Below are 18636 nucleotides of genomic sequence, written 5' to 3'. Positions count from 1 at the left end.
CTTTCTCTGACCACCAAGGTCTGTCTGGCAGGTTGGGTTGAGGCACACTGGTGTTATCTTTTATACTAAAAACTACGTGTACAATATCTACCATAACTTTCCAACATCTATCACCTATGTTAGACAGTGAGCTTCTACTCTAAACCAATCTAAAAGTGCCACCATCACCCAGAACATGGAGGCGAAGAAGAAGAAGGAAAAAGGACAGGGCACACCCAAATTCTTCCATCTTGGGACCCCGAGCCCCCATTCTAAAAACCTCAAAAATCTATTTTTCACCCTGGGACAAATTCACTATCATTCTACTTAAACTTTCTTGACTTGTAATTCTTCATATAAAGGTTGGTAATTGTTTTTCCATGGGTCAAGATCAAAGGCACAGGGGTCTTGGGCTCTGTGCCAGGGGCTCTGAGGCCCCCAAGCAAGGGCTCGAGTCCTCCAGGGCAGCCAGAGGAATTTCCTGGGTTCTGACAGATGGGCACTCCAGGGTCATGAAATAATTCTGAATCAAGCTTAGAACCAACCAGCAGCACAGGTTAAAGCATTACTCCTAGCAGAGAAATCCCAAGAGGACACTTTCTAAACACATACAACACCTTGTTTAGAACCTGTGATGTTCTAATGCAAGCTCAGCAAGGTCTCAGAAGGGCTTTCTGAAAGCATGAACAGCTGCCCTGCAAACAAAGTCCCCCCTCCATAGTCCCCTGTGGACACTTCTTTTTGCCAGAAGCATTTGGAATTTGAGGAAACTCACTGGGTTTTGCACAGGACATGTCATAAGCTAAATACGTGTTTTGTACTTGAACTCTTGGAGTTGCCTCCCTTGCCACATTTTTGGGACCACAGCTTGCCTCACGATCCTGACATTCCCTGAGCAAGCAGGAGAGGCAGGGAAGATGAGGCAGCTCTGGGAAGGAGAGTGACTATACCTTGCTGTCACCATAAATGCCAACAGCTCTGCAAAGCTCCTGCTGCACTGAGGAACCAAGGAGGCAGAGACACACAGGCTGCTGGAGCTGGGCTGGCACTCAGGAACAACCAGGCTGGTGTGTTCTCCAGGCTTTCCTGGTTAGACAGCTGCTGATCCCCAGGCTGCAGGCTCAGAACCAGCCCAGACTCCCAGACACAGCCTGGGCACACCCAACCTTCAGCAGCACTCAGGTAAGGGGGAGATGCCTGCTCTGCTTGCCAATTAAACAAATACAGATGGGAGTTTCTGGCAGAACTGGCTGCTCCACGATGCCAGAGTGTTCTGTGAACAAGAACCAGCCCTGCTCAGCCTCACTGAGTGCACAGCCCAGCCCCTCACACGCTGCCAGGCGGTGCTGCAGCTCCATCTAGCAGGGAATCACAACATTCCAGGCAAAGGCAGCCACCTGGAACTCTCCTCTTCAAGGCTCACAGACCCAGTGCCACTGCAGCTCTCCTTTGTTTTCAATTCATTTGCCATAAGAGTCAGCAGAGCACAGAATTCACTGCACACAAGTGCAGCAGCAAATAAGGACTGGGGTGGAAAAAAATCATCTTTGCTCTGACCCAGCAAAGATGGCACAAAGAGGGAAACTGAAGTGAAAAGTAAAAACCACCCAAGCAAAAAGGACATGCTGAGAAAGAAAGAAGCAACCACTCCTTTTCCATGCTGCTGTGAGGATGTTAAAGATTCTGTTGAACTTGTACCTTATCCTCTGTGCTGTGGAGAGGGGAGCACAGCAAGTGAAGTCCATAATAGGCCAGCTCAGGAATGTACTTGGCTTTATTAACATCCCTAAGGAAAGAAAGCAAAGAGATGTGTTCACTTCTCATCACAGTAAATGTGACTATTAAAAAATTCAAAGTGTGAAAATGAAAATGTAAAAATGTGACTATTAAAAAATTAGATGTGACTATAAAAAAATTAAGACTATTAAAAGAGCTCTTTGACTGTGAAACATTCAATATTCACAAGATGCTGTTTGCTGTCAGCACGTGGAACACATTCCAATTATCTTTATAAGAGAATTTGTCACTTTCATTTTTATACAAACAGGACAACGCAAGCACTGAGGGCTTTACTTGTTCAGACCATCATGTAAATATTAAGAAATATTAAGAACTGTTTGCTCACATGGCTGCTGAAAACTGGAACTCGTGGAGCACTGGCTCAAAGCTGGTCATCTCAACAAAGACCTGCAAGGGAAGAGAGCCAAGCTGAGCTCAGTGCCCTGAGGGGAGGCTGTGCAGGGCTCTGGATGGCTGGGGTCACTCCACTGGGTTTAACTTTCAAACACCTCCCTTGAGCAGAACAAAAGCAGAGCCCAAAGCCCAGAAGCTCCCCCCAGGAACAAATGGGGGCTGCCCCTGCATCCCTGGAAGTGTCCAAGGCCAGGTTGGACAGGGCTGGGAGCAGCCTGGGACAGTGGAAGGTGTCCCTGCCCATGGCAGGGGGTGGAACAAGATGAGATTTAAGGTCCCTTCCAACCCAAACCCTTCTGATTCCAGGAACAAAAACACTTGCAAGTGTTCAGCAGGAGAGGCAGCCACAGAGCAGCACCCTGCTCCCACATCTCCCTAATTCCCACCAGGGACCAAGTGAAGGAAGGCAGGGCTGCCACCTCTACCATGTGGAGTGCTCTGCATCCCCAAAAAGTCTGTGTTAGGGGACATAAGGCTCCTCAAGCTGAATGTTTCTTACCTGCACACAGTTCTGCATGCACTGAGGCTTTTCTTTTAGGGAGAACTTGGGCAGAAGCCTCAGGAAGTTTTTCAAGAGAAGGAAGATGGCATTGCGGACTTGGAGGAGATTTTCTGTTGAGAGGTAAACATTCTCATCATCCTCTTCCTTCTCCTCTTCCAACATCTCTTCCATCTGTATTGGCAGAAAAGAGAAACAGTTTGCCCACAATTTGCTTATTACTAGGGATTTGTTTGTATCTGAAGGGATTGCACAAATATCTTACACTGGAGGTGTTGTTCCTGCTTGGTTTCCCTTTCTTTCTGTTCCTTCTGGCATTGGGCTGAGAGCTTTGAGACTGTCCCTTCTTCCTTTTCTTCACCTCTTGAGGCCAGCATTTTGTCAGGGTGTGAAGACATTTATCAAACATCACTTGGTGGAACACCTGGTTGGCTATGCTGCCTGCTCAGAAAAGACAAACGTCAGTCCTGTTCCAGACAAGATACAGAGAGCATCAAACCACCTGGGCATCATGTCCCACCACTAGAAGTGTTCAGTGACAGGCTGGAGCAACCTGGTCTAGTGGAAAGTGTCCCTGCCCATGGAATGAGATGAGCTTTAAGGTCCCTCCAGACCCAAATCAGTTTGTGGTTCTATGATCTCTCCACAGGCGCCCCAGAGCCTAAGAAAGTTCAAGAGAAGAATAAAGAGCTGCCTGAAGTGCACCAGGCTGATAGATCATCAGCAGTGACACATTCCAGCAGCATCACCAGCTGAATGACCCCTTCCAGCTGCACCCTGGACATCAGCAAAACCTCAGGGCTGCTGGAATGCAAAGGGATCCAGCTGTGAACTAACCTGCTGGAAACACTCAGCTGCTGGTCATTCTAAACTGGTATTTCTGTTTGCACAAGCCAACCCATCCAAATGTGCTGCACAATGAAGTGTTCCCTGCTTACAGAGAAGAAACAGGAAGAAGGTCCTGCCTTGACTGTCAAAGCAGAGGGACCTGTGTGGTTCCAGCTCCGTGCACGCTCCTCTGTCACCTTGTCACAGGACACAGACCTGCTCTGGGGCCACCAAACCCCTCTGTGACAGTGTCCAGTGACACTGCTCAGCACTCACACCACGGTCAGCTCGTGAAACCCCTGAGGATTTCAGGGCCATCAAGCCAACACCACCACTTGTTCCAGCTGGAATTGTTACAAACCCGACCCTGCCCGACCTGTCCTGTCCCAGGCACGAAGAGGAACATTTCAGGGCTCACCTGGGATCTCCAGCAGCAGCAGGTAGAGCCCAGCTGAGTGCAGAGCAAACACTCTCTGCTGTGCGTTGGCTCTTTTGTGCTGGCCCACGTGCACAAAGTGATGCAGCACGGCCACCAGGGCCTGGTGGGACAGGCTGCTCTCAGCAAACAAGGTCCAGACATTCTAGGGCAAAACAGGAATAGTCAGGAAAGCCATAATAACATGGATGTCCAAAACTAGCCATTATTCAGATTTTAACAGGTGCCACCATGACCAACATCCTATGTACTATAAGCTTTAAAAAGTATTCTAACAAGTATAATACACTGTAATTATTAATATATATAAATTTTATTATTTATAATATTTTGAGTAATAATAATTAAATTAATAGATTAAAATTAATAATTGTTAAATTATATTGATATTAATAATTATAATAACACTATGTATACTTAATGTAATATATAGAATATAATAATATACAGTAATATATATAATGTATATCTATAATGATATACGTAATGTATATAATATATAACAATATAACACAGTATGATATAGTATAGTATAATGTAGAATAGAATAGAATATATGTTATATGATATAATATATGATATATAATATAATATAATATAATATAATATAATATAATATAATATAATATAATATAATATAATATAATATAATATAATATAATGATCTATTATTAAAATTTGGGAATAGCTTCCTTCTGAAGCATTCCAGCACACAGAGCAAGAATTGTTTGAATAGTTTTTGAATATTTTGCCAATTTCAGATGTGAAAGAGAGCAAGTGGGAGTGGCTGGCTCTGCCCAGGGGATGTCACCTCTCGGCTCTCCTGGTCCCCGGCAGCAAAGGGCGCCAGAGCGCTGTACAGGCGGGTGAAGGTGTCGAGCCCATCGGCCGTGATCTCCTCCGCTATCCAAGGCTCCAGAGGCTCGGTCTCCGTGAAATCCACATCCCACACCGTGTGAACCCACACTGAGAGAAATAAAAATAAAAAGTGTTTATAAGCGCCAGGGGTGCGATTTCTCCGAAACACGCGTTTCACCCAAAATAAGGCTCCAAAATAAGCACGGACTGCCCAAACCCAGCGGGACACGGGCGCGCCAAGGGCAGCGCTGTCAGTGCCGGGAGCTGCCGGGGGTCAGCCGCACGACGGTGACCGGGGAGAGATACCGGGACCGAGACAGGGGGACCGGGACTGACACCGGGACCGGGACAGAGACTGACACCGAGACGGGGACCAGGACTGGTACAGAGACCCAGACAGGGACCGAAACCGAGGCAGGACCGGGAGGGGGACAGAGACCGCTACCGTAACAGAGTCGGATACCGGGACAGAGAAAACGGGAAAGAGACAGAGAGCGGGACAGAGACCGGGGACCGAAACGGAGGCAGGACTGGGAAGGGGAACAGAGACCGAACCGACACGGAGAGCGGGACAGAGAGACAGAACGGGAGAGGAACAGAGACCAGGACCGGAATAGAGACCTCGACGGGGACAGAGAGACTGGAACATACAGTGAGACCGGGAAAGAGATACCGAGAAACACAGCGACCAAAACCGGAAAAGAGGTCGGCAAACCGGCCCCGGCCCCAATCCTGACCCTAACCCCGACCCCATTCCCAATATCCCTATCCTAACCCCGATCCTAACCCCGATCCCGACGCCGACCCCGCACCTGCGGCCAGCTCCGGCAGCCGCCACCCTCCGAGCGCGCTCCGCAGCCGCTCCGCCGCCATCGCTGCCGCCGCCCGCCCGCCTTCGAACGCGCCAATGGCGAGCGCGGGGCGGCGCGGGCCAATCGCGGCGGGCGCCGCTGCCCCGGAAGGAGCGGGGCGGGCGCGGCCGGGCCGGGCCGGGGCGGAGCTGCGCGGTGCGCGGTGCGCGGTGCGCGGTGCGCGGTGCGCGGTGCGCGGTGCGCGGTGCGCGGTGCGCGGTGCGCGGTGCGCGGTGCGCGGTGCGCGGGTCCCGCCGCCGCCGCCCCGGCAGCGCTGCCGCATTGCGGCCCCCCCGCGCCGCCGCCGCCGCTGCTGCCACCGCCGCCGCCCCGGCTCCTTCCCCGGCGTCGCCGCCGCCGCCGCCCCGCGCAGCCCCGCCCCGGCCGCGATCCGCCAGCGGGGCCGCGGGGTCCGCCCGCGCCGGCCCGCGCCGCATCCCGGGACCATGAGCTTCTTCGGGTTCGGGCAGAGCCCGGAGCTGGAGCTGGTGCTGAGCGACGCCGAGAGCCGGCGGCGGGTGGAGCACAAGACGGAGGAAGGCAAGAAGGAGAAATATTTCCTCTTCTATGACGGCGAGACCGTGTCGGGCAGGGTGGTCCTCACCCTCAAGAACCCCAACAAGCGGCTGGAGCACCAGGGCATCAAAGTGGAGTTCATCGGGCAGATCGGTGAGCGGGGCGGCCTGCGGGGCCGGGTCCCTTCCTGATAACCCTCGTGGGTGCCGGGATCCCGCTGGTGCCGGGGGTCCGGGGGGATCACTGCATCCCACAGGTGCCAGGGGTCTGGAGAGCATTGCTGGACCCCATGGTACTGAGGTCCCTGCAGGTGCCAGGGATCCAGAGAGCATCACTGCATCCCATGGTAACCCACTGCTACCGGGGGTCTGGGGGCATTGCTGTGCCCCATGGCACTGGGATCCCATTGGTACTGGGGGTCTGGGGGCATTGCTGTGCCCCATGGCACTGGGATCCCATTGGTACTGGGGGTCTGGGGGCATTGCTGTGCCCCATGGCACTGGGGTCCCGCTGGTGTTGAGCAGGTTCCTCTCTCTCCTGGCTGCACGCAGCGTTCCCACGGCTGCCGGACATTATTCCATCCCCCGAGCTGGACAGCCTAGCCTGTTCTCCAGGCTCGAGCCCTGGCAGAAGGAAGGGCATTCCAGTCCTTTTCCAGGTCATTGTTCTCCTGTCCTAATTTCTCTCTTCTGCTCGGTCACTGGTTTAGCTCCGAGCCGGGCGCGCTTTGGTTCCATCCTGCAGCTGCAGCTCAGCCCTGACCTGCTCCCCATGCTGGCTGTTCCTGCTCCAGGAGCTGCCTGCCTGCTGATCCTCTTAGGGATGCTGAGGGTGCTGATGGGGTGGCTTTTGTCCTTGTGTCCCTTTTCCCTGGGTGAATCCCCTTTCCTGGGCCTGCAGGCTCACCTGGGCTGATCCCACCTTCTCCTCCACACACCCTGCACGGTTGGTTGGGTGACTTCAAGTTGTTCAAAACTTGTGGTTATCTGTGCGTGTAAGCAATTCAGGTTTAATATTTCCTGCTTTTGAAGGGGAGAGGCAGCTGCCACACCCACTCCTCCATCGGAGCAGAGCTGTCCCTGCTCCACGGAGATGCCTGGAGCCCCACAAGCCAAAATAAATTCAGGATGTTCCTTCCCGTGGCTGCGTGCGAGGCCTCACATCTGTGGCTCTCTATGCTTGGCTCTAAAACCCCAAAATCACTGCTGGAGCCAAGGGCCTGCAGCCTTTGCATTGCAAATCGTGTGGTGAGGGAGCATGAGCAGGAGATTTCCCACCCAGCCCCATGCTGCTGTTTGAGTTTTATTGGCTGTGCTTGTGCCTGACTCTGGTTTTTGGAAAGGAAAGGAGTGTGTAAATGATGGAGTGTAGGTGAGGCTGCTCACCAGGAGCTCCTATTGATACATTTCCCAGTGGAAATTCAATATGAACTTTGTTTCCTGCTCCACTGTCTCTGCTGTGCTGCCTTGCCTGCAACTCATTCCCTGTTTTGGAAGACTTTTGAGCCATGCCTGCATGGAATTACTGCTTTGTATGCATATTATTGCCCAAGCAGGGTGTGTTACATCTGCTGTGGCTGCACGTCAGTCCTTATGCCCCTCAGGCCTTTCTGATAAATCACTGAAGTTTGTTCCACTAATTGCATTTCTTAATGCTTTCCATCTTGTATTCTGACTTCTTGCTGCCACGAGGTCAGCGTGGAGGTGAGGCAGTTTAACAGGGATGTGAAGGAGGGATGTTTTGCAGGGAAGATGCTCCAGAGCAGGTACCAAAGGCCACACTGTGGGTGCTGGGTCCTGCCTGATCCCAGGTGAGCCCAGAACCCATTCCAGATGGTTTCACCTCTGGTGGCTGTGGTCTCAGCGAGCCACTGAAATGTTGGCAGGTTATTTTCTCAGTCTGGAAACCTTATAGCTCTGAAAACCTGAAATTACAGCTAATACCTGTTTGACAGGCTGGAGTGTGGGAAGCATCACTCTGCTAAAGGCTGCAGGGTGCCAAACATGACCTTCTGAGGTAGCAGAGAACTCAGTGCACTGACATCTGCCTCCCCTTGCTTTTTTGATTTGTGCCTTCTGCATTGTGTGTCACGATGGTCTGGGCTGATTCCTCCATTTCTGTGGCTGTTTCCTCTTTTTTCTCTTGGCACGTGGCTTCTCCCTGTCACATCAGCGAGCACTTTCCTCTCAGTGGACACACAAATTCAGTGCACAGACAGAGGCTGGGTTATTTATGTCACCTGCCCGGCCTAAAGGGCTTGGTGACATTTGCTGTTGTGCGTAAGTGAGGGGAGCTCCAGTGCCAAAATTTCCATTAGAGAGATAAGGTGAGCACGGGGCTGTGAGGAACAGGCATCGCTTAAAAGCTGAAATCTCATTGTGCATCTCAAGGAGGGCTGAACTGCAGTTCCTGAGCACCTCTAATACCTCTCAGAAGCCTCCCCTGCACAGTTTAGTGCTGACACTGAGTTTGTGAGTGTGACTGTGTGATGACTTAGGTTTTTGTTTCCTCATCTCAGCAGAAAGGCTTTGCCTTGCAGAAGGACTGTGTGGGTGTCCTGTAGGCACAGGCTCACACACAGGGCTGGGAAGGGCAGGTTTCATTGATGGTTTGGGTAATCCCAAGCTGTTCATGCAAATTGCAGAGATTGAAGGGTTTTGTTGCTTTGTCTTGAGGCTGAAAACTCAGTGGAGGTGTGGAGGATTGCTTTCATTAAAGGAGGAAAGCTGTAGTTTGTGCTGCTGTGGGAGGGTTGTGGGGAAAAGCGAGGCAGTGCTGGTCCCTGGAGCTGGTTTGAGCAGAGCTTCCAGAGGTGAGAGCTCTTCCCTCCCTGTGCTCACATGGCCATGGATGTGTTATGCATGGGCTGGAGGATTCAGCTGCCTCCCCACACCCAGGCTGGTTGTGCAGCAGGATCAACATTGTCATTTATTCCCTGCTGCAGCCCAAGGCCACTCAGGCTCTTTGCTGCCCAAGGATAAGCAGGAGCAGTTGGAATCATCGTGTCCCCTCGGTTTTGCTCTGTCACTGGCTGTTCTACACAAGCTTTTCCTCACAGGGGCAATGCCTTTGGCCTGGAGTACAGTGCAGAAGATTATTAGAAGGGTTTGCATGAACTACAGACCATATTTAATATTGATAATAGGGCGACTTGTGCCTCCCCAAGGCAAGTTCTTGATTTATTGTAGTAAAGGAGGCTGTGTGGACTTTTCCTTCCTGTTTCAGGGAGGAAAGTTGTGGCCTGCACCTGGCTCTGATGGAGAGCAGAGAACAAGTGCATTGCCCTGGTGAATGGTGTTGAAGGAAGGAGTGACCTGGACAAGAGAGTTGTTGAATATCTCCTGTGTCACCTGGGGTTCAGCTTAACTTGGATTTCCATTTTCCTAGAGCTCTACTATGACCGAGGGAACCACCACGAGTTCGTGTCCCTGGTGAAGGACCTGGCCCGGCCTGGGGAATTCACTCAGTCACAAACGTTTGACTTTGAGTTCACACACGTGGAGAAACCTTACGAGTCCTACACGGGGCAGAATGTGAAGCTAAGGTGAGTGCCCTGCCCTGGCTGACCCCAATTCTGCTCTGTGTGAGTGCTGATATTCACTCTGATGATGCAGAACTCCAAATTATTAATTTTGAGTTGTAAAAAGCTGCCTTTGAGGTCTTTATTTTACAAGCATGCATCAGGCTCTTTATGGAACTTGTTTTTCCCTTTTTGAGTGACAAGAGAAATCAGCCCCTTTTGAGTCAAATACTTGCTAATTTATTTGATAATTCAAAAAATCAAAATAAACTGTTTGGTTTAGTCTCCAGTGGGGATATTTTTGCTGTAATCAGTCTTGTCAACTTTAATTGTGCTCTGTATGCAAACAGATGCTTCGCTGGTGCCTTGTTCATGTGTTAGAAATGATATTTCACATCAAGGCACTCAATCGACTCAAAATCCTTTCACTGCCTTCAAAGTGGGGGTTGGACAAGTCTGAGATCTGCACTGGGAGGTGTGGCTGTGCAGCCTGATGTAATCTTGCAAAAGGGCAGTGGTTTGAACATGTGCAGGCTGTGCCTCAGATCCCCAAAATGGGCCTTAGGTAACCCAGGCTCACAAATGCTTGGAAGCTGAGAGGATTCTGCTTTTCCATCTGAAAATTCCCTTCTGTTGGCTGCTCCAGGGGCAGGTACATGTAAAGAGCTGGGGGCTTTTTGCTGTGGGTTTATTTTGTTCAGATCTGCACTAAAAAAGAGCAGTGGAGCAGCAGATGACATGGGAAGAGGAGCTTCCTTGCTCTTCTGCTTCCTTGTGGCAATTCTTTGGTTTCCTGCTTATTTCATCCCTTTGGACATTCCCCATTCGCTGTTCTTGAAATGCTGGCCCTCCTCAGCTGTGCATGAGCTGAACTGAGCCCCTCACCTTGCCAAGGAGAAAACTCCAAGCTTCAGTGGAAAAAAGGAACTTTCTCAGTGGATCTGCAGAGTTGATCGCACATTTTGTTTAGATTTGCATTGAAATGCATTTCAGCTCTTTACATGGATCTGTGTAGTGAAAATAGCACAGCCCAAGATCCCCTTGGCTGTCTCTGCTGTGACCCTGTCTTTGGTGGTGTTCATAGGACAAGGGAAGAGATGAGAATCTTGACTCCATATTTCAGAAGTCTGGTTTATTATTTTATGATATACATTATATTAAAAGAAAATGATATATTAAAACTGCACTAAAGAAAGAGAAAGGATTTAATCACAAGGCTTGAATGGAATGATAATAAAATCTTGTGACTGACCAGAGAGTCCGAGACAGCCGGACTGTGATTGGCCATTAATTAGAAACAACCCCATGAGACCAATCCCAGATGCACCTGTTGCATTCCACAGCAGCAGACAACCATTGTTTACATTTTGTTCCTGAGGCCTCCCAGCTTCTCAGGATGAAAAGATCCTAAGGAAAGGATTTTTGATGAAATATGCCCGTGACAACTGTCCCTGCAGGTATTTCCTCCGTGCCACCGTGAGCCGCCGGCTGAACGACGTGGTGAAGGAGATGGACATCGTTGTGCACACGCTGAGCACCTACCCCGAGCTCAACTCCTCCATCAAGATGGAAGTGGGCATCGAGGACTGCCTGCACATCGAGTTCGAGTACAACAAATCCAAGTGAGTGGCTCAGGAGCAGCTGGGGACCCACCTGCTGGGGGTTTCCTCAAAGGAATTCCATGCCCATGTGATTTATTAAAAAACATGGATATTGATGTAGTACTGATATCCAGTTGTGATGGACAAAAAGTCCCTAACAGTTTAAATGTAGAAAGTGTTTGTTTATTGTGGGATAGCTCCCAAATGCACACCACAGTTTACAGGTGATTACAGAGCCCTTTTATCCATACAGGTACTGAATACCCAAAATGCAAATACATATTCATCACTTTGGTACATCCCATTCCCAATATGGATATTGATCCGGTACCAATATCCAAAAACTCTCTAACAGTTTAAAGTTAGAAATTTTATGTTTATTGTGGGATAGCTCCCAAATACACACTGTGATTTACAGGTGATTACATAGCCCTTTTATCTATACAGGTATTGAATACCCAAAATACAAATGCATGTTCATAATTTTGGTACATCCCATTCCCCGCTTCCTATGGTAATTAGTTCAAAAGTTATTAAGTGTGGTAATTAGTTCAAAAGCTATTCAGCATGGTAATCAGTTCAAAAGCTATTAAGCATACGTGGTTTGTTCTTTGAAATGGGTCGGTGGTCCCTTTCATGGGAAGGGGTCCCAAAATGAGGAAGTCAATGAAGTCTTCCTCGTTCTGACCTCTCTACCTTTTCAATGCAAATCTGACAAATGAACCCTTGGTAGAACTCCCATTCCCATCTTCAATTGGTTTCAGAGCAGAGGAGCCACAATTGTCTGATGTTCCTAAAAGCTCTTTATCAGTTTCTGTGTTCTTCATTATAAACCCAGCTAACCCAACATTGTGTTGCCAAGCAATCAACTATTAGTTAGCTACTAACTCTTAACTTCATCAAGGCCTACCCATTGATTTAAATTACCTCCAATAAAGCTTATCTCTAACTAAAACCTCAAATCCTCTAAATTCCTTAAAGTTGATGTCTCACACGTGCTCCAGAGAGGCTGGGAGGCAGCTCAGATCCTCCCTGCTCCGTGGCTTCCTCTCCTTTCCCCATCTCTCAGGGTCAGGGGGTGGGAAGCAATGGCTGTGGCTCACTGAGCCTGGAGCACAGCATGAAATTCTTGCTGTAGCTTCCCACTCCTGTATCCAGATCAGCACTTCCAGGTGTCTCCAAAAGGCAATGGTTGCTCCTTTCCAGGCAATGCAGCTGAAGTGGGAATTAACTCCAGCAAAGAAGTTGGGAAGAGCTCTTTTCAACTACTCTTAGTGCATCCTTCCCAGCTGGTTGTGTTGGTTGGACTCAGTGATCTCAGAGGTCTTTTCCAACCTGAATGATTCAGTGATTTGGGTTGGTTTTAATTGATATAAAATACTGATTTTGGAGCCTTTACTCTTACAGGAGTTTCTTGTAGATATTCAGCCTGAAGCAAAGTATTTATTTTATCTGCTTGTGCTAAATGTTCTTGTGGGTTTCCAGAAGAGCAGAGGATGGAAATGAAGGGCTGGTGGCTGGTGGGGGTGGTTGGTTTGCCATCTGCTGGGGATGAGAGCAAAGTGCCTGCCCAGCAAGTTCCTGCACGTCAGCCTGAGCCCTGCTCTGCTGCACAGGGTTTGATCCTGGTGTTTCCTGCCAGGTACCATTTAAAAGATGTGATTGTGGGGAAGATCTACTTCCTGCTGGTGCGGATCAAGATCAAGCACATGGAGATAGACATCATCAAGAGGGAGACAACGGGCACGGGGCCCAACGTGTACCACGAGAACGACACCATAGCCAAGTACGAGATCATGGATGGGGCACCTGTGAGAGGTGAGAGGGCACAGGAGCCCCCAGCACTGCTCTCCTGGAGGATTTTGGGGTGGGAATGTGACCCTTGCAGTACTTTCTCTGTGCTCAGCATCCCTTTCCATTGTTGTGGGTTCAGAGCAGGGGATTGATGTGATCCCTTTCCTTCCCCAGTGTGATGAGGGGCAGCTAAGACAGAATCATAATTCTTTTGATGAAGCAGTGGCAGAACCAGCTATAAATTCACAGTTGGCATGGGCCAGCAGCTGGCATTGCTGCAGCTCAGAGCAGAGGTGGTGTTCTTGCTCTGTGCCAATCTCCTGTGCCACTGTTCTTTGCCCAGCTGAGAAAATGTCACCTTCCTCGTTTTTTCCTGCAGTGCTGTGTTGATGCAGGTCCCTAAAGAGTCCTGTGCTGTTAGAGAGGAGCTGGAATAGCTGTCAGCAAGGGCAGGATCTGGCTGAGCACTGAAGGGAGTTGAGGTCTTCTAGCTCATGTTAGTCCACTTGTGGAAACGGTGACAAAGGTTGTGGCCGTGTGAGTTTGCATTTTGCTGGTTTCTCTCTGCATCCTGTCTGTGCTGACAGCTCTGTGCCCTTCCCAGGGGAGTCCATTCCCATCAGGCTCTTTCTGGCTGGCTATGAGCTGACTCCAACCATGAGGGACATCAACAAGAAGTTCTCTGTGCGTTATTACCTCAACCTGGTGCTGATTGATGAGGAGGAGCGGCGCTACTTCAAACAGCAGGTGAGAACCAGGGCTGCTGCTCTCCTTGGACCCGTGCATGGTTCTTTGGGATGCTTTTACAAGGACCTGCTGGGAATCTGGGATTCAACAAGTGGAAAGATAGTCCAGAACAATGTCCATTTTGGGATTCATCACATGGAGGGATGGTCTAGAAGAATGATCATGTAGGTCAGATATGTATGGTGGTGAGGAGGAGTCTGGAGAGTGCCTGCCTGGGATGTCTTTTCTGCTCAGTGGTGGAGCTTCTGTGCTTCACCTTACCAGTGGCACTAGGACAGAGGTGCTGTGGGTGTCCTCTGTGTGCCCAGACCCCACGGGGGAGCTTTCTACCCAAATTTCAGGCAGGCTGCACTGCCAGGTGTGTCCTGGCTGTGGCTGGAACACCAGGCCTGGTTCAGCCTGTGGGGCAGCAGAAGGTCCCAGCAGAAGGTCTCAGCAGACGTTTTCTAGAAGAATGTCCATGTAGGTCAGATGTGTGTGGTGGTGAGGAGGACTCTGGAAAATGCATGCCTGGGATATCATTTCTGCTCAGTGGTGGAGCTTCTGTGCTTCACCTTAGGCACTGCCAGGTGTGTCCTGGCTCTGGGTGGAACATGGAGCCTGGCTCACCCTGTGGGGCTGGGTGGGGCAGCTGGAGGTCCCGGCAGAGGGTCACAGCAGAAGGTCCCAGCAGGTCTCAGCAGAGGGTCCTAACAGAAGGTCTCAGCAGAGGGTCTTAGCCAGTCCCAGCAGAAGGTCCTAGAAGGTCTCAGCAGAAAGTCCTAGCAGAAGGTCTCTCTCAGCAGAGGGTCTCAGCAGAAGATCCTAGCAGAAGGTCCTACCAGGTCTCAGCAGAAGGTTGTTCTCAGCAGAGGGTCTCAGCAGAGGGTCTCAGCAGAGGGTCTCCTTCAGCAGAGGGTCCCAGCAGAAGGTCTCAGTAGAGGGTTTCAGCAGAAGGTTCTCAATAGAGGGTCTCAGCAGAAGGTCTCTCTCAGCAGAGTCCCAACAGAGGGTCCCAACAGAGGGTCCCAGCAGAGGGTCTCTCTCAGCAGAAAGTCTCAGCAGAAGGTCCTAGCAGAGAGTCTCAGCAGAAGGGTCTCTCAGCAGAAGGGTCTCTCTCAGCAGAGGGTCTCCTTCAGCAGAGGGTCCCAGCAGAAGGTCTCAGTAGAGGGTCTCAGCAGAAGGGTCTCTCTCAGCAGAAGGTCTCTCTCAGCAGAAGGGTCTCTCTCAGCAGAAGGTCTCTCTCAGCAGAAGGTCTCTCTCAGCAGAAGGGTCTCTCTCAGCAGAAGGTCTCTCTCAGCAGAAGGTCTCACGAACCCTGACAAGCGCTTGCTGTGTCCCTGCAGGAGGTGGTGCTGTGGAGGAAAGGGGACATCGTGAGGAAGAGCATGTCCCACCAGGCGGCCATCGCGTCGCAGCGCTTCGAGGGCAGCTCGGCGCACGGCGAGCCCAAGGCCCCGGGGCAGCCCGCGGACAACAACGGCCGCCAGTGAGGCCGGGGGGCGCCGGGACCCCCCGGCAGCGCGGGACTCGCAGGGCCCTCCCTGAATAAACACCCGGATCTGACTGCATTCCTTTCTTCGGAGGACTGGCGGGGTGGGACGGGGCGGGAGGGCTCGGCCAGCTGCACTGGAGGTGCCTGGCACTGCCCAGTCCGTCCATTCCTTGGAGGCCGTGGCCGAGCTCCTGATCTCCTCCTGAGCTCCTCCGTGCCCCGAGGGCTCCCACAGCTGTGGGGAAGGAGAGAGCGGGGAAGGCCCGGGGTGCTTTGGGGCTGTGCAGGATGGATGTTCTCCTTGCCTTGCCGTGATCTTGCCCTGTGATGAGCTGGATGGAGGTCCTAGCAGAAGGAGCTAGAGGAGGGATCAGAGACTGCTGTGGCCTGCTGGAAGCCTTGTGGTGTCATCCCCTCGCTGCTTCCCCTTCTTCCTCTCCGTGCTGGCGTTGGATTCCTTGCCACAAGCAGCTGGATGCTGGAGGTGGCTCAGCCCTGGGACTGCCACCCAGCCGCGTGGAGATGTGTCCCACCAGAAGCTGTGGCTGCAGGAGGAGGTGCCATGGGGTGGGCAGAGCGGTGACGGTCCCAGTGCTCATGGGTGGGCAACAAGTGGGGCCAGGAGGGCTCCTGGCCACGAGCTGTGCCTTCCTCATCTTGTCCTGAGATCCACACTCGGCTGCTGCGCCCAGGTGCTGCTGCAGGGAGGTGTGGAGAGCAGCTCTGGAGCTCGTGGGGGCTCTCCTGTGGGTGGGTTTGTGCTGCCCTGCCTGTGTCTGTGTCCTGGGGACAGAGCAGGCTGTGTGTGGGGATGGACAGCAGGGTGGGGACACGTGCATGTGGTCTGGTTTGCTGAGGTTTGCTGCCTGCAGGATGAGGGTTAGTGGGGACAGAAGGGGGATGCAGTGGTTGTGGGAGGCTCAAACAGGCCAGTGTGGGCTGCTGGAAGGAGCCAGGCAGCACCTGGAAGGGTGGCAGAGCTCTGATTCCAGAGACACATTCCTGAGGCCTGAGCTGAAGTCACCAGCGAGGTCTGAGAGCACGCAGTGAGCTGAGAACCTGAATGTGGGTTTTCTTTTTTTTTAAATAAGCTGCTTTTAGCCTTCAGCTAAGTAGACTCATGAGAACATTCCCAGAAGGAAGTCACTCCTCCATTAAAAATCAGATGTGGCTTTGTAGACTTGATTGCCTGAGTTTGGAGGATGTCCATCCTGTTCAAGCAGGTGGTGACACCTCCTACCCCAGGGAGAGACCAGCCTGCACCAAGTGCTGGGACAGGAGCTCTGTCAAGTGGGATTTGTCTGGATTTCCCTGAGTTTGTGGCTTGTTAGTTTGTCCAGCTTCCTTTTGGCTCTGGAATCAAGCTCCTCTGTCCTGCAGCTGGGTGTGGAGCAGGTGTCTGGGCAATGGAAGTGTCTGCTGTGCTCAGTGGGACGGTGCTGGTGGAGGGAGTGGGGCTGGGGTGGGAAGGGGAGCTTTTTCTGTCATGACAGCTACTGTATTCAGTGATAAATGTGTGTTTCTGCTTGCCAAAGTCAGTTATCTTTTCCTCACCACGTGTAAGGTTGTGGTTTGTAGTGGAGCTGGCCACTCTCGCTCTGTAGAGGACACCAATGCTCATCTCTGCTCAGTGCTTGTGTCACCCCTGGTTCTGCTGTGCCCCGCTGAGGACCTGGCTGGCTTGTCCCTCCATGGCAGGGGACCCTGGATGTCACTGGGGACACTCCTCCCTCCCTCCCCTGTCACCCCCTGGTTCTGCTGTGCCCCACTGAGGACATGGCATGCTTGTCCCTCCATGGGGAGTCTGTGCCCCAGTCTGTGCCAGGGCAGGGCTGGGCACCTCTGCCATGGCAGGGGACCCTGGATGTCACTGGGGACACTCCTCTCTCCCTTCCTTTGGGGGAAATGGCTGTGCTGCAGCCAGGCACAATCCTTTAGGGACAAGGGAGGCTCCTTTGGGAGCTCTTGGGGATAGCAAACTGTTCTTCTAAGGGGAACTGAGCACAGCAGTGCCCTTAAAATTTTCTTCAGCTTTCCTTCAGCTCCCTCCTTGCCTTTATTCCTTTATTCCTTTACTCCTTTATTCCCTTTATCCCTTTGTTCCCCTGGATTGTAGGCCATGTGGAAGGAAAGAAACCCCCTGGATGGAGATGTCTCTGCATCCCACGAGTGGTTTTTTTCCTGCCTGGCTGGGTGTGAGATCATTGCCTGGCTGGAAGGAGGTGGCTTCAACATCTGCTCATCACTCCTGGAGGGTTCCTTTGGAAAAGGTGCACGAGCCTATACATGGATTGAGCCTATACATGGATTGAGCCCATACATGGATTGAGCCCATACATGGATTGAGCCTATACATGGATTGAGCCCATACATGGATTGAGCCCATACATGGATTGAGCCTATGCATTGATTTGGGGCATTTTTCCTACCCCATGTCCCTGTGTGTGGAATCAGAATTCAGAAATAATCCCCATTTTTACTGAATCTGAAGGACCATTTTCAGCCTGTGTCTGTGTGGGGTGGAGCAGATGTGCTGAGCATCCCTAGAGAGCAGCTGGGCTCACTCCAGGACAGGGTACTCCAGAGCAGTGTTGTGTTAGCATGTCCAGGGGCAGTCCTGCCCCCTGAGCTGGTGGTTCTGTGCTGTACTTGGCTCATTCCCTCCCTCCCAGGCACAGGGGAGTGGGCAGGTACCAAACCAAGCAGTGCAAGTTGTAATTAAGCCTCTGCTGTGTTTACATGTTTCTTAATTCGTCGTCTTTTCAATGGCTGTATTTTAAAACTTGGGTTTTTTTGTCTCTCCAATTAAAAAGAGCCAGCCTTGGCTGTCAAATGCTGTGCATGAGTTTGTCTGATGATTTATATTGGGTTGGGTTGGGGTTTTTTACTGTGGTATGAAGAGATTTTTCTTTAAAAGTGCCACAGTGTGCAGTTCAAACATGCTGGAGGAGTTTGTCCTTTGTTATCTTTGTAAATCCTTGGTCTTTCTTTAAGCTGTGTCACTGCTTGGCAGCTGTGCTGGTGGAGGACCCATGTGGCTTAAAAATTAGCAGGCTGGCTTTATTTTCTTCCATTTCCCTGATGTCAGAACTAAAATAACATGGGAACTTCTGTACCTGCAGGAAGTTCACTGTGATCTGCTTTGTGTATCCATCTCCTGAGAGACTGTTTACAACAGCATGCACTGACAGGAGGAGGGGAAATGGCTTCAAACTGACAGAAAATAGTTTAGATGGGATGTTGGGGAGAAATTCCTCCTGATGGTGTGGCTGCCACGTCCCTGGAAGTGTCCAAAGCCAGGCTGGACAGAGCTTGGAGCACCCTGGATAGTGGAAAATGT

The 18636-nt window shown here is 51.2% G+C and overlaps 2 protein-coding genes across 4 annotated transcripts in view; one reads left to right on the top strand and one right to left on the bottom strand.

Moving 5' to 3' along the window:
- The window catches only part of NCAPD3 (non-SMC condensin II complex subunit D3), a 41116-nt gene extending 35459 nt beyond the window's left edge, over positions 1-5657 (bottom strand). Inside the window, exons 1-7 of one of the 3 annotated variants that reach the window (XM_063178590.1) lie at positions 5606-5657; positions 4747-4901; positions 3918-4080; positions 2937-3112; positions 2672-2845; positions 2105-2166; positions 1678-1765 (exon numbers count right to left, since the gene is read on the bottom strand). In XM_063178590.1, the coding sequence (XP_063034660.1) occupies positions 1678-1765; positions 2105-2166; positions 2672-2845; positions 2937-3080 (468 nt within the window). In that variant the 5' untranslated portion in view covers positions 3081-3112; positions 3918-4080; positions 4747-4901; positions 5606-5657. Of the gene's footprint in view, positions 1-1677; positions 1766-2104; positions 2167-2671; positions 2846-2936; positions 3113-3917; positions 4081-4746; positions 4902-5605 lie in introns of those variants that run through there. The other 2 variants (XM_063178589.1, XM_063178588.1) reach the window with 2 other exon arrangements.
- A 400-nt stretch (positions 5658-6057) lies between these two features.
- VPS26B (VPS26 retromer complex component B) lies at positions 6058-18134 on the top strand. The gene is made up of 6 exons (XM_063178512.1): positions 6058-6313; positions 9548-9704; positions 11138-11302; positions 12924-13099; positions 13680-13822; positions 15148-18134. The coding sequence occupies exons 1-6, from the start codon at positions 6091-6093 to the stop codon at positions 15292-15294; spliced, it is 1011 nt and encodes a 336-aa protein (XP_063034582.1). The 5' UTR covers positions 6058-6090; the 3' UTR covers positions 15295-18134.
- Positions 18135-18636: the final 502 nt, after the last annotated feature.

This window comes from Melospiza melodia, chromosome 29, assembly GCF_035770615.1.
Source record: "Melospiza melodia melodia isolate bMelMel2 chromosome 29, bMelMel2.pri, whole genome shotgun sequence".
NCBI classification, from domain to species: domain Eukaryota; kingdom Metazoa; phylum Chordata; class Aves; order Passeriformes; family Passerellidae; genus Melospiza; species Melospiza melodia.
This window is presented reverse-complemented; position numbering and strand designations above follow the sequence as displayed.

Coding starts and splice junctions, on each gene's coding strand:
- VPS26B (XM_063178512.1), top strand. CDS start 6,091: ATGAGCTTCTTCGGGTTCGGGCAGAGCCCGGAGCTGGAGCTGGTGCTG. Junction 6,314..9,547: donor GGAGTTCATCGGGCAGATCG/GTGAGCGGGGCG, acceptor CCATTTTCCTAG/AGCTCTACTATGACCGAGGG. Junction 9,705..11,137: donor GGGCAGAATGTGAAGCTAAG/GTGAGTGCCCTG, acceptor CTGTCCCTGCAG/GTATTTCCTCCGTGCCACCG.